Genomic DNA, 15209 nt, shown 5'->3' with positions numbered 1-15209 from the left:
TATATACGGGGAGCGTAGTAGAGTGTCCTGTCCTTATATACGGGGAGCGCCATACAGCGTCCTGTCCTTATACACAGGGAGCGCCATACAGCGTCCTGTCCTTATACACAGGGAGCGCCATACAGTGTCCTGTCCTTATATACAGGGAGCGGCGTAGAGTGTCCTGTCCTTATATACGGGGAGCGCCATACAGCGTCCTGTCCTTATATACTGGGAGCGCCATACAGTGTCCTGTCCTTATATACGGGGAGCGTAGTAGAGTGTCCTGTCCTTATATACGGGGAGCGCCATACAGCGTCCTGTCCTTATACACAGGGAGCGCCATACAGTGTCCTGTCCTTATACACAGGGAGCGCCATACAGTGTCCTGTCCTTATACACAGGGAGCGCCATACAGCGTCCTGTCCTTATATACAGGGAGCGGCGTAGAGTGTCCTGTCCTTATACACAGGGAGCGGCGTAGAGTGTCCTGTCCTTATACACAGGGAGCGGCGTAGAGTGTCCTGTTCTTATATACAGGGAGCGGCGTACAGCGTCCTGTCCTTATATACGGGGAGCGCCATACAGCGTCCTGTCCATATACACAGGGAGCGGCGTAGAGTGTCCTGTCCTTATACACAGGGAGCGCCATACAGCGTCCTGTCCTTATACACAGGGAGCGCCATACAGTGTCCTGTCCTTATATACAGGGAGCGGCGTAGAGTGTCCTGTCCTTATATACGGGGAGCGCCATACAGCGTCCTGTCCTTATATACTGGGAGCGCCATACAGTGTCCTGTCCTTATATACGGGGAGCGTAGTAGAGTGTCCTGTCCTTATATACGGGGAGCGCCATACAGCGTCCTGTCCTTATACACAGGGAGCGCCATACAGTGTCCTGTCCTTATACACAGGGAGCGGCGTAGAGTGTCCTGTCCTTATATACGGGGAGCGCCATACAGCGTCCTGTCCTTATACACAGGGAGCGCCATACAGTGTCCTGTCCTTATATACAGGGAGCGGCGTAGAGTGTCCTGTCCTTATACACAGGGAGCGGCGTAGAGTGTCCTGTTCTTATATACAGGGAGCGGCGTACAGCGTCCTGTCCTTATATACGGGGAGCGCCATACAGCGTCCTGTCCATATACACAGGGAGCGGCGTAGTACAGCGTCCTGTCCTTATACACAGGGAGCGGCGTAGAGTGTCCTGTTCTTATATACAGGGAGCGGCGTAGAGTGTCCTGTCCTTATACACAGGGAGCGGCGTAGAGTGTCCTGTTCTTATATACAGGGAGCGTAGTACAGCGTCCTGTCCTTATACACAGGGAGCGGCGTACAGCGTCCTGTCCTTATATACAGGGAGCGCCATACAGTGTCCTATCCTTATACACAGGGAGCGGCATACAGCGTCCTGTCCATATACACAGGGAGCGGCGTAGTACAGCGTCCTGTCCTTATACACAGGGAGCGGCGTAGAGTGTCCTGTTCTTATATACAGGGAGCGGCGTAGAGTGTCCTGTCCTTATACACGGGGAGCGGTGTAGAGTGTCCTGTCCTTATACACAGGGAGCGCCATACAGTGTCCTGTCCTTATACACAGGGAGCGGCGTAGAGTGTCCTGTTCTTATATACAGGGAGCGTAGTACAGCGTCCTGTCCTTATACACAGGGAGCGGCGTACAGCGTCCTGTCCTTATATACAGGGAGCGCCATACAGTGTCCTATCCTTATACACAGGGAGCGGCATACAGCGTCCTGTCCTTATATACAGGGAGCGCCATACAGTGTCCTGTCCTTATATACAGGGAGCGCCATACAGCGTCCTGTCCTTATATACAGGGAGCGGCGTACAGCGTCCTGTCCTTATATACAGGGAGCGCCATACAGTGTCCTGTCCTTATACACAGGGAGCGCCATACAGCGTACTGTCCTTATATACAGGGAGCGCCATACAGTGTCCTGTCCTTATATACAGGGAGCGCCATACAGCGTCCTGTCCTTATACACAGGGAGCGGCGTAGAGTGTCCTGTCCATATACACAGGGAGCGCCATACAGCGTCCTGTCCATATACACAGGGAGCGCCATACAGCGTACTGTCCTTATATACAGGGAGCGCCATACAGCGTCCTGTCCTTATATACAGGGAGCGGCGTACAGCGTCCTGTCCATATACACAGGGAGCGCCATACAGTGTCCTGTCCTTATACACAGGGAGCGGCGTACAGTGTCCTATCCTTATACACAGGGAGCGGCGTACAGTGTCCTGTCCTTATACACAGGGACAGGACAATGTCGCCCTCTAGTGGCAGGAATATATTGAGGTTAATGTCGCCCTCTAGTGGCAGGAATACAGTCAGGTCCATAAATATTGGGACATGGACACAATTCTGACATTTTTGGCTCTATACACCATCACAATGGATGTGAAATGATACGGACAAGATGTGCTTTACCTGCCGACTGTCAGCTGTAATTTGAGGGGATTTACATCCAAATCAGGTGAACGGTGCAGGAATTACAGCAGTTTCCATATGTGCCTCCCACTTGTTAAGGGACCAGAAGTAATGGGACAATTGGCTTCTCAGCTGTTCCATGGCCGGTGTGTGTTATTCCCTCATTATCCCAATTACAATGAGCAGATACAATGTCCAGAGGTCATTTCCAGTCTGATATCTGCATTTGGAATCTGTTGCTGTCAACGCTCAAGATGAGATCCAAAGAGCTGTCACTATCAGTGAAGCAAGCCATCATTAGGCTGAAAAAACACAACAAACCCATCAGAGAGATAGCAAAAACATTAGGCGCGGCCAAAACAACTGTTTGGAACAGTCTTATAAAGAAGGAACGCACCGGTGAGCTCAGCAACACCAAAAGACCCGGAAGACCACGGAAAACAACTGTGGTGGATGAGCGACGAATTCTTTCCCAGGTGAAGAAAACCCCCTTCACAACAGTTGGCCAGATCAAGACCACTCTCCAGGAGGTAGGTGTATGTGTGTCAAAGTCAACCATCAGGAGAAGACTTCACCAGAGTGAATACAGAGGGTTCACCACAAGATGTAAACCATTGGTGAGCCTCAAAAACAGAAAGGCCAGATTAGAGTTTGCCAAACGACATCTAAAAAAGCCTTCACAGTTCTGGAACAACATCCTATGGACAGATGAGACCAAGATCAACTTGTACCAGAGCGATGGGAAGAGAAGAGTATGGAGAAGGAAAGGAACTGCTCATGATCCTAAGCATACCACCTCATCAGTGAAGCATGGTGGTGGTAGTGTCATGGCGGGGGCATGTATGGCTGCCAATGGAACTGCTTCTCTTGTATTTATTGATGATGTGACTGCTGACAAAAGCAGCAGGATGAATTCTGAAGTGTTTGGGGCAATATTATCTGCTCCTATTCAGCCCAATGCTTCAGAACTCATTGGACGGCGCTTCACAGTGCAGATGGACAATGACCCAAAGCATACTGCAAAAGCAACCAGAGAGTTTTATAAGGGAAAGAAGTGGAATGTTCTGCAATGGCCAAGTCAATCACCGGACCTGAATCCGATTGAGCATTTCACTTGCTGAAGACAAAACTGAAGGGAAAATGCCCCAAGAACAAGCAGGAACTGAAGACAGTTGCAGTAGAGGCCTGGCAGAGCATCACCAGGGATGAAACCCAGCGTCTGCTGATGTCTATGCGTTCTAGACTTCAGGCTGTAATTGACTGCAAAGGATTTGTAACCAAGTATTAAAAAGTGAAAGTTTGATTTATGATTATTATTCTGTCCCATTACTTTTGGTCCCTTAACAAGTGGGAGGCACATATGGAAACTGCTGTAATTCCTGCACCGTTCACCTGATGTGGATGTAAATACCTCAAATTAAAGCTGACAGTCTGCAGTTAAAGCACATCTAGTTCGTATCATTTCACATCCATTGTGGTGGTGTATAGAGCCAAACATGTTAGAATTGTGTCCGTGTCCCAATATTTATGGACCCGACTGTATATCGAGGTTAATGTCGCCCTCTAGTGGCAGGAATATATCGAGTTTAATAAAATACAGAGATATGTCGCACTAGAGTGAGAAGGGATCTCTCAGAGGTGCTCCCACTGGCAGACGACACCCAGTCTGACAAAATATGAATATTAAATAAATAGTAGTGGGGCACTCTCTATAGTAATGGGATCTTTATTGATGATGGAGTAAAAATATTAAACAATAGATAGTATTCCGTAGGTCAAGGATATGATGGGTACAGAATAAATAGCAGCAATAAAAAGGCAATAGTAATATAATCAACTAAGAGTAGTCATTGACTCTAGACTCATCTGCATATAAACACAATAAAAACAATAAAATCTAATAAAATATAAATCCCAATTGACAGTGTTAATCTCTGAAACTAACAATCTGTAAAACCTCCGATGTTTTGAAATAATCGCAATAAAACAATCGACCAGATATGATATACAAATGATAAAACAATCGGCCAGGTGAAGTATTCGATAATGTGAATATTCGATAGTAGAATTTACTGGTAAAGTTCGGTGTTAAAAAAATCGCAGGAAGATAAAACACCAAGTTCTTCCGAGTGATAAAACATGGGCCAGGTATTGTTCGATTTTAAGCACAAATGAAAGTTAGTAGCATATGGAGCGGCGTCCCACTCACTCAATGCAGACATCGGCGTCCCACTCAATGCAGACAGCGGCGTCCCACTCACTCAATGCAGACAGCGGCGTCCCACTCACTCAGTGCAGACAGCGGCGTCCCACTCACTCAATGCAGACAGCGGCGTCCCACTCACTCAATGCAGACAGCGGCGTCCCACTCACTCAATGCAGACAGCGGCGTCCCACTCACTCAATGCAGACAGCGGCGTCCCACTCACTCAATGCAGACAGCGGCGTCCCACTCACTCAATGCAGACAGCGGCGTCCCACTCACTCAGTGCAGACAGCGGCGTCCCACTCACTCAGTGCAGACAGCGGCGTCCCACTCACTCAGTGCAGACAGCGGCGTCCCCCTCACCAGTGCAGACAGCGGCGTCCCACTCACTCAGTGCAGACAGCGGCGTCCCACTCACTCAATGCAGACAGCGGCGTCCCACTCACTCAGTGCAGACAGCGGCGTCCTACTCACTCAGTGCAGACAGCGGCGTCCCACTCACTCAGTGCAGACAGCGGCGTCCCACTCACTCAGTGCAGACAGCGGCGTCCCACTCACTCAATGCAGACAGCGGCGTCCCACTCACTCAGTGCAGACAGCGGCGTCCCACTCACTCAATGCAGACAGCGGCGTACCACTCACTCAATGCAGACAGCGGCGTCCCACTCACTCAGTGCAGACAGCGGCGTCCCACTCACTCAGTGCAGACAGCGGCGTCCCACTCACTCAGTGCAGACAGCGGAGTCCCACTCACTCAGTGCAGACAGCGGAGTCCCACTCACTCCATGCAGACAGCGGCGTCCCACTCACTCCATGCAGACAGCGGCGTCCCGCTGTGTATCCAATAAGATGTGATCGCTTACTTTTAAAAGGAATTAACACAACCTTACCGGGAGGTCTTGAATGGACTTCGCGCCCTCGACACGGTGTACCTTCTTTTAGGAATCAGGGTTCCGGTCTCAAGGGCTGTTTGTTTGATTTGAATTCCGCGCCAAACCTCTGAATACACGCGGTCTTGTGGTGGAACCAGATATCATCCGTGCAGCAGAAGTTTTCTTAGGCGGTTCGATATTTCATGCAATAATGTCCATGCCTCCTCAGTCTATCGGTGTGCCTTCCATAGGATGGGGGTAATACCAGACGCGTTTCGGGGTTTTAGAACAGTGACCCCTTCATCAGTGGTTGACATCCCCCTATTCATGCCCCTCCTTTATAGTGGTCAAAGTTCGTAAGAAAAACCTGGCTTGGAATAAATTTTTCGAATGTCCCTGGGTCTCGAATTTTCCCCAAAAATCTTCACATATATCTATATATAAATGGGAGCGTCCATCTAATTATCCACAGTTTTACTGGCCGATTGGTTTGACTGAATGAAAACTATATGTATATATATATTTGACACATTATACGATAAATAGGATATTTATTAAATGTAAAAAATAAAAAGAGAAAAACCAATTATTGGCAGTTTGCCATACGGAAAACCTTTTATACAGTTGTTCTACATCAACTTCGAGATCATATAATATAAAAAACGCACCGGTGTCGCATGCGTTTTCAATGCGGTTCCAGTGCGTTTTTTCAAAAAAAGTTAAAAAATAATGGTCATAATCTAATCTAAGTTATAATAATGTAAAAAAGATAAAATATATGGAAAACCCCACTAATTGTGCATGAACTGTCAGTTTATTCTCGCTGTACACAGAAGATTCTCCTTGGTAAAGTTTTCAAATGTGTTTGATAGTTGAAGCCCCATCTAATATTCTTCAGAAACTATCAAACACATTTGAAAACTTTACCAATATATAGATATATGGGAAGATTTTTTGGGGAAAATTCGAGACCCAGGGACATTCGAAAAATGTATTCCAAGCCAGGTTTTTCTTACGAACTTTGACCACTATAAAGGAGGGGCATGAATAGGGGGATGTCAACCACTGATGAAGGGGTCACTGTTCTAAAACCCCGAAACGCGTCTGGTATTACCCCCATCCTATGGATGGCACACCGATAGACTGAGGAGGCATGGACATTATTGCATGAAATATCGAACCGCCTAAGAAAACTTCTGCTGCACGGATGATATCTGGTTCCACCACAAGACCACATGTATTCAGAGGTTTGGCGCGGAATTCAAATCAAACAAACAGCCCTTGAGTCCGGAACCCTGATTCCTAAAAGAAGGTACACCGTGTCGAGGGCGCGAAGTCCATTCAAGACCTCCCGGTAAAGTTGTGTTAATTCCTTTTAAAAGTAAGCGATCGCATCTTGTTGGATACACAGCGGGACGCCGCTGTCTGCATTGAGTGAGTGGGACGCCGCTGTCTGCACTGAGTGAGTGGGACGCCGCTGTCTGCACTGAGTGAGTGGGACGCCGCTGTCTGCACGTAGTGAGTGGGACGCCGCTGTCTGCATTGAGTGAGTGGGACGCCGCTGTCTGCATTGAGTGAGTGGGACGCCGCTGTCTGCATTGAGTGAGTGGGACGCCGCTGTCTGCACTGAGTGAGTGGGACGCCGCTGTCTGCATTGAGTGAGTGGGACGCCGCTGTCTGCATTGAGTGAGTGGGACGCCGCTGTCTGCACTGAGTGAGTGGGACGCCGCTGTCTGCACTGAGTGAGTGGGACGCCGCTGTCTGCATTGAGTGAGTGGGACGCCGCTGTCTGCATTGAGTGAGTGGGACGCCGCTGTCTGCATTGAGTGAGTGGGACGCCGCTGTCTGCATTGAGTGAGTGGGACGCCGCTGTCTGCATTGAGTGAGTGGGACGCCGCTGTCTGCACTGAGTGAGTGGGACGCCGCTGTCTGCACTGAGTGAGTGGGACGCCGCTGTCTGCACTGAGTGAGTGGGACGCCGCTGTCTGCACTGAGTGAGTGGGACGCCGCTGTCTGCACTGAGTGAGTGGGACGCCGCTGTCTGCACTGAGTGAGTGGGACGCCGCTGTCTGCATTGAGTGAGTGGGACGCCGCTGTCTGCATTGAGTGAGTGGGACGCCGCTGTCTGCATTGAGTGAGTGGGACGCCGCTGTCTGCATTGAGTGAGTGGGACGCCGCTGTCTGCATTGAGTGAGTGGGACGCCGCTGTCTGCATTGAGTGAGTGGGACGCCGCTCCATATGCTACTAACTTTCATTTGTGCTTAAAATCGAACAATACCTGGCACATGTTTTATCACTTGGAAGAACTTGGTGTTTTATCTTCCTGCGATTTTTTTACCACCGAACTTTACCAGTAAATTCTACTATCGAATATTCACATTATCGAATACTTCACCTGGCCGATTGTTTTATCATTTGTATATCATATCTGGTCGATTGTTTTATTGCGATTATTTCAAAACATCGGAGGTTTTACAGATTGTTAGTTTCAGAGATTAACACTGTCAATTGGGATTTATATTTTATTAGATTTTATTGTCTTTATTGTGTTTATATGCAGATGAGTCTAGAGTCAGTGACTACTCTTAGTTGATTATATTACTATTGCCTTTTTATTGCTGCTATTTAATCTGTACCTATTATATCCTTGACCTACGGAATACTATCTATTGTTTAATATTTTTACTCCATCATCAATAAAGATCCCATTACTATAGAGAGTGCCCCACTACTATTTATTTAATATCGAGGTTAATGTCGCCCTCTAGTGGCAGGAACATATAAAGGTTAATGTTGCCCTCTAGTGGCAGGAATATATCGAGGTTAATGTCGCCCTCTAGTGGCAGGAATATATAAAGGTTAATGTCGCCCTCTAGTGGCAGGAATATATAAAGGTTAATGTCGCCCTCTAGTGGCAGGAATATATCAAGGTTAATGTCGCCCTCTAGTGTCAGGAATATATCAAGGTTAATGTCGCCCTCTAGTGTCAGGAATATATCAAGGTTAATGTCGCCCTCTAATGGCAGGAATATATAAAGGTTAATGTCGCCCTCTAGTGTCAGGAATATATCAAGGTTAATGTGGCCCTCTAATGGCAGGAATATATAAAGGTTAATGTCGCCTTCTAGTGTCAGGAATATATTGAGGTTAATGTCGCCCTCTAGTGGCAGGAATATATCAAGGTTAATGTCGCCCTCTAATGGCAGGAATATATTGAGGTTAATGTCGCCCTCTAGTGGCAGGAATATATCGAGGTTAATGTCGCCCTCTAGTGGCAGGAATATATCGAGGTTAATGTCGCCCTCTAGTGGCAGGAATATATCGAGGTTAATGTCGCCCTCTAGTGGCAGGAACATATAAAGGTTAATGTCGCCCTCTAGTGGCAGGAATATATCGAGGTTAATGTCGCCCTCTAGTGGCAGGAATATATCGAGGTTAATGTCGCCCTCTAGTGGCAGGAACATATAAAGGTTAATGTCGCCCTCTAGTGGCAGGAATATATCGAGGTTAATGTCGCCCTCTAGTGGCAGGAATATATTGAGGTTAATGTGGCCCTCTAGTGGCTGAGACACTGTTTGTGAAGTACTATTTGCTGTCTTCTTCGCGGCTGCTCCCCCCATGTGATGAGAAGATCCATCTTCTGCTCCCCAAATGAACACCCCCAATTGCTTAGACATACCTGTCAGGGTGTTGCTGGGGAGGTTCAGTGACGGCTCCTCTTTGTGCCCAGTGTCAGGAGAACCTCCGCCTCATCTTGAATGGTTTAAGGACGGCTCCCGGGTGCAGGGAAAGGAGGGGGTGCTCCTCGGAGAAGGATGCCACACTCATTCCTTCCACTTGCTGAAGGCACGGAGAGAAGACAGCGGCACCTACAGCTGTGAAATCTCCAATCTGCTCGGTCGCCAGTCCTGTACCTGGAGCCTGGAGGTGAAACGTAAGTGACTTACCAGCCAGGGGTGCAGGGCGGCCAATGGGGCGGCTGTGCCCCAACATCCGACCACTATATCCTGGACAAGCGTGATCTGATGAGCGCCCGGTGCTGGATACAAGTGCGCAGCAGGTGCGTCCACCAGAGGGCGCCGCTCTACAGCTTCATCTAGGTCTATAGATAGTGATAAGCAATTACTTTGTATTGTACTGGTCCTTGGTTACACCATGTCTTATACTCCAGTCATGACCAAAGCTGCATTCATACTGCTGTTGCCATACTCCAGTCATGACTAAAGCTGTATTCATCCTGCTGTTATGTGTTATACTCCAGTCACAACCAAAGCTGCATTCATACTGCTGCTATATCATGTCTTTACTCCAGTCATGGCCATAGCTGCAGTCCTCCTGCTGTTACACTGTCATGTGGCTGTAGCTCTGGATGTGAGTGGAGAATCTCATGTCTTATATTCCAGTCACCTCCAGAGCTGCATTCACAAACCTGCTGTTATATTACAGTATTGCCTATGCTCCAGTCACCCCCAGAGCTGTCTCACTTCTGCCCCTGCTGGGTCGGTGTCTGTTCATCTGGCACAATGCTTTGAGTTGTTATAGAGGGTTTGTTTAAAGGGTGTGGAAACTTTCTCAACATTTTTTATTTGTTATTTCTACCTTACATCTAAATTCATCCTTCTGACTTAGGTGGTTTTGGTGATGGTGGTACAGGTGGTGCTGGTAGTGGTGGTGCTGGTAGTGGTGGTACAGGTGGTGGTACAGGTGGTGCTGGTAGTGGTGGTAGTGGTGGTGCTGGTAGTGGTGGTGCTGGTAGTGGTGGTACAGGTGGTGCTGGTAGTGGTGGTGCTGGTAGTGGTGGTACAGGTGGTGCTGGTAGTGGTGGTGCTGGTAGTGGTGGTACAGGTGGTGGTACAGGTGGTGCTGGTAGTAGTGGTACAGGTGGTGCTGGTAGTGGTGGTACCGGTGGTGCTGGTAGTGGTAGTACAGGTGGTGCTGGTAGTGGTGGTACAGGTGGTGCTGGTGGTACAGGTGGTGCTGGTAGTGGTGGTACAGGTGGTGGTGGTACAGGTGGTGCTGGTAGTGGTGGTACAGGTGGTAGTGGTGGTACAGGTGGTGGTACAGGTGGTGCTGGTAGTGGTGGTACAGGTGGTGCTGGTGGTACAGGTGGTGCTGGTAGTGGTGGTGGTGGTACAGGTGGTGCTGGTAGTGGTGGTGCTGGTAGTGGTGGTACAGGTGGTGCTGGTAGTGGTGGTACAGGTGGTGGTACAGGTGGTGCTGGTAGTGGTGGTACAGGTGGTGCTGGTAGTGGTGGTACAGGTGGTGCTGGTGGTGCTGGTGGTACAGGTGGTGCTGGTAGTGGTGGTACAGGTGGTGGTACAGGTGGTGCTGGTGGTACAGGTGGTGGTGGTACAGGTGGTGGTACAGGTGGTGCTGGTGGTACAGGTGGTGGTGGTGGTGGTACAGGTGGTGCTGGTAGTGGTGGTACAGGTAGTGGTGGTGCTGGTAGTGGTGGTACAGCTGGTGCTGGTAGTGGTGGTACAGGTGGTAGTGGTGGTACAGGTGGTGGTGCTGGTAGTGGTGGTACAGGTGGTGCTGGTGGCTATGCGGGTGATTCTGGTGCAAGTGGTGGTGGTTCTAGTAGAGGTGGTGGTTGTGGTTCTGGTGCAAGTGGTGCTGGTGGTGGTGGTTCTGGTGCAGGTGGTGGTTCTAGTGGAGATGGTGCTGGTGGTGGTTGTGGTTCTGGTGGTGGTGGTTGTGGTGATTCTAGTGGAAGTGGTTTTGGTGGTTGTGAGGGTAGTGCAGGTTCTTGCTAGTGGTTCTGGTGATGGTGGTTATGTGGGTAGTGGTGGTGGTTATGTGGGTGGTGGTGGTGGTTCTGCGGGTAGTGGTGGTGGTTCTGCGGGTAGTGCTGGTGGTGGTGGTTCTGCGGGTAGTGGTGGTGTTTTGGCGGGTAGTGCTGGTGGTGGAGGTTATACGGGTAGTGCTGGTGGTTATGTGGGTAGTGCTGGTGGTGGTGGTTATACGGGTAGTGCTGGTGGTTATGCGGGTAGTGCTGGTGGTGGTGGTTATGCGGGTAGTGCTGGTGCTGGTGGTTATGCGGGTAGTGCTGGTGGTGGTTATGCGGGTAGTGCTGGTGGTGGTTATGCGGGTAGTGCTGGTGGTGGTGGTTCTGCGGGTAGTGCTGGTGGTGGTGGTTATACGGGTAGTGCTGGTGCTGGTGGTTATGCGGGTAGTGCTGGTGGTTATGCGGGTAGTGCTGGTGGTGGTTATGCGGGTAGTGCTGGTGGTGGTGGTTCTGCGGGTAGTGGTGGTGGTGGTTCTGCGGGTAGTGCTGGTGGTGGTTATGCGGGTAGTGCTGGTGGTGGTGGTTCTGCGGGTAGTGGTGGTGGTGGTTCTGCGGGTAGTGCTGGTGGTGGTGGTGGTTCTGCGGGTAGTGCTGGTGGTGGTGGTTCTGCGGGTAGTGCTGGTGGTTATGTGGGTAGTGCTGGTGGTGGTGGTTCTGCGGGTGGTGGTGGTTCTGCGGGTAGTGGTGGTGGTTCTGCGGGTAGTGGTGGTGGTTATGCGGGTAGTGCTGGTGGTTCTGCGGGTAGTGCTGGTGGTGGTGGTTCTGCGGGTAGTGCTGGTGGTGGTGGTTCTGCGGGTAGTGCTGGTGGTGGTGGTTCTGCGGGTGGTGGTTCTGCGGGTAGTGCTGGTGGTGGTGGTTCTGCGGGTGGTGGTTCTGCGGGTAGTGCTGGTGGTTCTGCGGGTAGTGCTGGTGGTGGTGGTTCTGCGGGTAGTGCTGGTGGTGGTGGTGGTGGTTCTGCGGGTAGTGCTGGTGGTTCTGTGGGTAGTGCTGGTGGTTATGCGGGTAGTGCTGGTGGTGGTGGTTCTGCGGGTAGTGCTGGTGGTTCTGTGGGTAGTGCTGGTGGTGGTGGGTCAAAACATTGAGGGGTGAAATGGCTCTTTGGCTTTCTTGAGGACTACTTTAATCACATTCAGCAGATTGCTATCAGGACAGGTTTCTTTATTGATGCAGCTCTGGATATGAGTGGAGTGACATAGTTTAATGAATGGTCCCTTCATATCTGATGAAGGCCTATGTTTTATGTAAAATTGCCTTCCCCTCGCCCATTGCAATATTCCGCACGCCCCTTCCTTACTCTTCCTCTTTTGTCATTTCAGGGTTTGAAGCTGCACAGTTCGCTCCGCGCTTTGCTCAGGTCTTAAAGGACCGAACCTTGATGGAGGGAGAGGACCTGGTTCTGAGCTGCACCGTGCGTGGAGATCCACAGCCGGAAGTCAGCTGGTTGTTAAATAGTAAGAGTCACACCCCGAGTGCGAATGTCTCTGTGCCCCCGGTGGAGCCCAGTTCACATTATCCCTAAGAGCTGAGGGTACTGACCCCATAATGTAAAAGATAATAGCGACAGAGACTAGATCAACCTGTAGCATACTCCAGAGCTGCACTCACTGTTCTGCTGCTGGATCAGTATAGGATAACCAATATAATGTATGTACACAGTGACTGCACCAGCAGAATAGTGAGTGCAGCTCTGGAGTATAATACAGGATGTAACTCAGGATCAGTGCAGGATAAGTAATGTATGTACACAGTGACTGCACCAGCAGAATAGTGAGTGCAGCTCTGGAGTATAATACAGGATGGAACTCAGGATCAGTACAGGATAAGTAATGTATGTACACAGTGACTGCACCAGCAGAATAGTGAGTGCAGCTCTGGAGTATAATATATGATGTAATTCAGGATCAGTACAGGATAAGTAATGTATGTACACGGTGACTGCACCAGCAGAATAGTGAGTGCAGCTCTGGAGTATAATACAGGATGTAACTCAGGATCAGTACAGGACAAGTAATGTATGTACACAGTGACTGCACCAGCAGAATAGTGAGTGCAGCTCTGGAGTATAATACAGGATGTAACTCAGGATCAGTACAGGACAAGTAATGTATGTACACAGTGACTGCACCAGCAGAATAGTGAGTGCAGCTCTGGAGTATAATACAGGATGTAACTCAGGATCAGTACAGGATAAGTAATGTATGTACACAGTGACTGTACCAGCAGAATAGTGAGTACAGCTCTGGAGTATAATACAGGATGTAACTCAGGATCAGTACAGGATGAGTAATGTATGTACACATTGACTGCACCAGCAGAATAGTGAGTGCAGCTCTGGGGTATAATACAGGATGTAACTCAGGATCAGTACAGGATAAGTAATGTATGTACACAGTGACTGCACCAGCAGAATAGTGAGTGCAGCTCTGGAGTATAATACAGGATGTAACTCAGGATCAGTACAGGATAAGTAATGTATGTACACAGTGACTGCACTAGCAGAATAGTGAGTGCAGCTCTGGAGTATAATACAGGATGTAACTCAGGATCAGTACAAGATAAGTAATGTATGCACACAGTGACTGCACCAGCAGAATAGTGAGTGCAGCTCTGGAGTATAATACAGGATGTAACTCAGGATCAGTACAGGATAAGTAATGTATGTACACAGTGACTGCACCAGCAGAATAGTGAGTGCAGCTCCGGAGTATAATACAGGATGTAACTCAGGATCAGTACAGGATAAGTAATGTATGTACACAGTGACTCCACCAGCAGAATAGTGATTGCAGCTCTGGAGTACAATACAGGATGTAACTCAGGATCAGTACAGGATAAGTAATGTATGTACACAGTGACTCCACCAGCAGAATAGAGAGTGCAGCTCTGTAGTATAATACAGGATGTAACTCAGGATCAGTACAGGATAAGTAATGTATGTACACAGTGACTGCACCAGCAGAATAGTGAGTGCAGCTCTGGAGTATAATACAGGATGTAACTCAGGATCAGTACAGGATAAGTAATGTATGTACATAGTGACTGCACCAGCAGAATAGTGAGTGCAGCTCTGGAATATAATACAGGATGTAACTCGGGATCAGTACAGGATAAGTAATGTATGTACACAGTGACTGCACCAGCAGAATAGTGAGTGCAGCTCTGGAGTATAATACAGGATGTAACTCAGGATCAGTACAGGATAAGTAATGTATGTACACAGTGACTGCACCAGCAGAATAGTGAGTGCAGCTCTGGAATATAATACAGGATGTAATTCAGGATCAGTACAGGATAAGTAATGTATGTACACAGTGACTGCACCAGCAGAATAGTGAGTGCAGCTCCGGAGTATAATACAGGATGTAACTGAGGATCGGTACAGGATAAGTAATGTATGTACACAGTGACTGCACCAGCAGAATAGTGAGTGCAGCTCTGAAGTATAATGCAGGATGTAACTCAGGATCAGTACAGGATAAGTAATGTATGTACATAGTGACTGCACCAGCAGAATAGTGAGTGCAGCTCTGGAATATAATACAGGATGTAACTCGGGATCAGTACAGGATAAGTAATGTATGTACACAGTAACTGCACCAGCAGAATAGTGAGTGCAGCTCTGAAGTATAATACAGGATGTAACTCAGGATCAGTACAGGATAAGTAATGTATGTACACAGTGACTGCACCAGCAGAATAGTGAGTACAGCTCTGGAGTATAATACAGGATGTAACTCAGGATCAGTACAGGATAAGTAATGTATGTACACAGTGACTGCACCAGCAGAATAGTGAGTGCAGCTCTGGAGTATAATACAGGATGTAACTCAGGATCAGTACAGGATAAGTAATGTATGTACATAGTGACTGCACCAGCAGAATAGTGAGTGCAGCTCTGGAATATAATAC

The 15209-nt window shown here is 48.8% G+C and overlaps 1 protein-coding gene across 10 annotated transcripts in view; it reads left to right on the top strand.

Annotated features, from left to right (window-relative positions):
* MYLK (myosin light chain kinase) overlaps positions 1-15209 on the top strand; it is a 156897-nt gene that overhangs the window by 54452 nt on the left and 87236 nt on the right. For all 10 annotated transcript variants that reach the window (XR_005780541.1, XR_005780540.1, XR_005780538.1 and 7 more), the window contains exons 9-10: positions 9243-9446; positions 12617-12751. Coding sequence is in view for 5 of the 10 variants with exons in the window: in XM_040440698.1 (XP_040296632.1) it covers positions 9243-9446; positions 12617-12751 (339 nt within the window). In the remaining 5 variants the exon portion in view is untranslated. The remainder of the gene's footprint in view (positions 1-9242; positions 9447-12616; positions 12752-15209) is intronic.

This window comes from Bufo bufo, chromosome 7 (assembly GCF_905171765.1).
Source record: "Bufo bufo chromosome 7, aBufBuf1.1, whole genome shotgun sequence".
NCBI classification, from domain to species: domain Eukaryota; kingdom Metazoa; phylum Chordata; class Amphibia; order Anura; family Bufonidae; genus Bufo; species Bufo bufo.
Note: the sequence above shows the minus strand (reverse complement) of the source record. Positions and strands in the feature narration are given on the sequence as shown.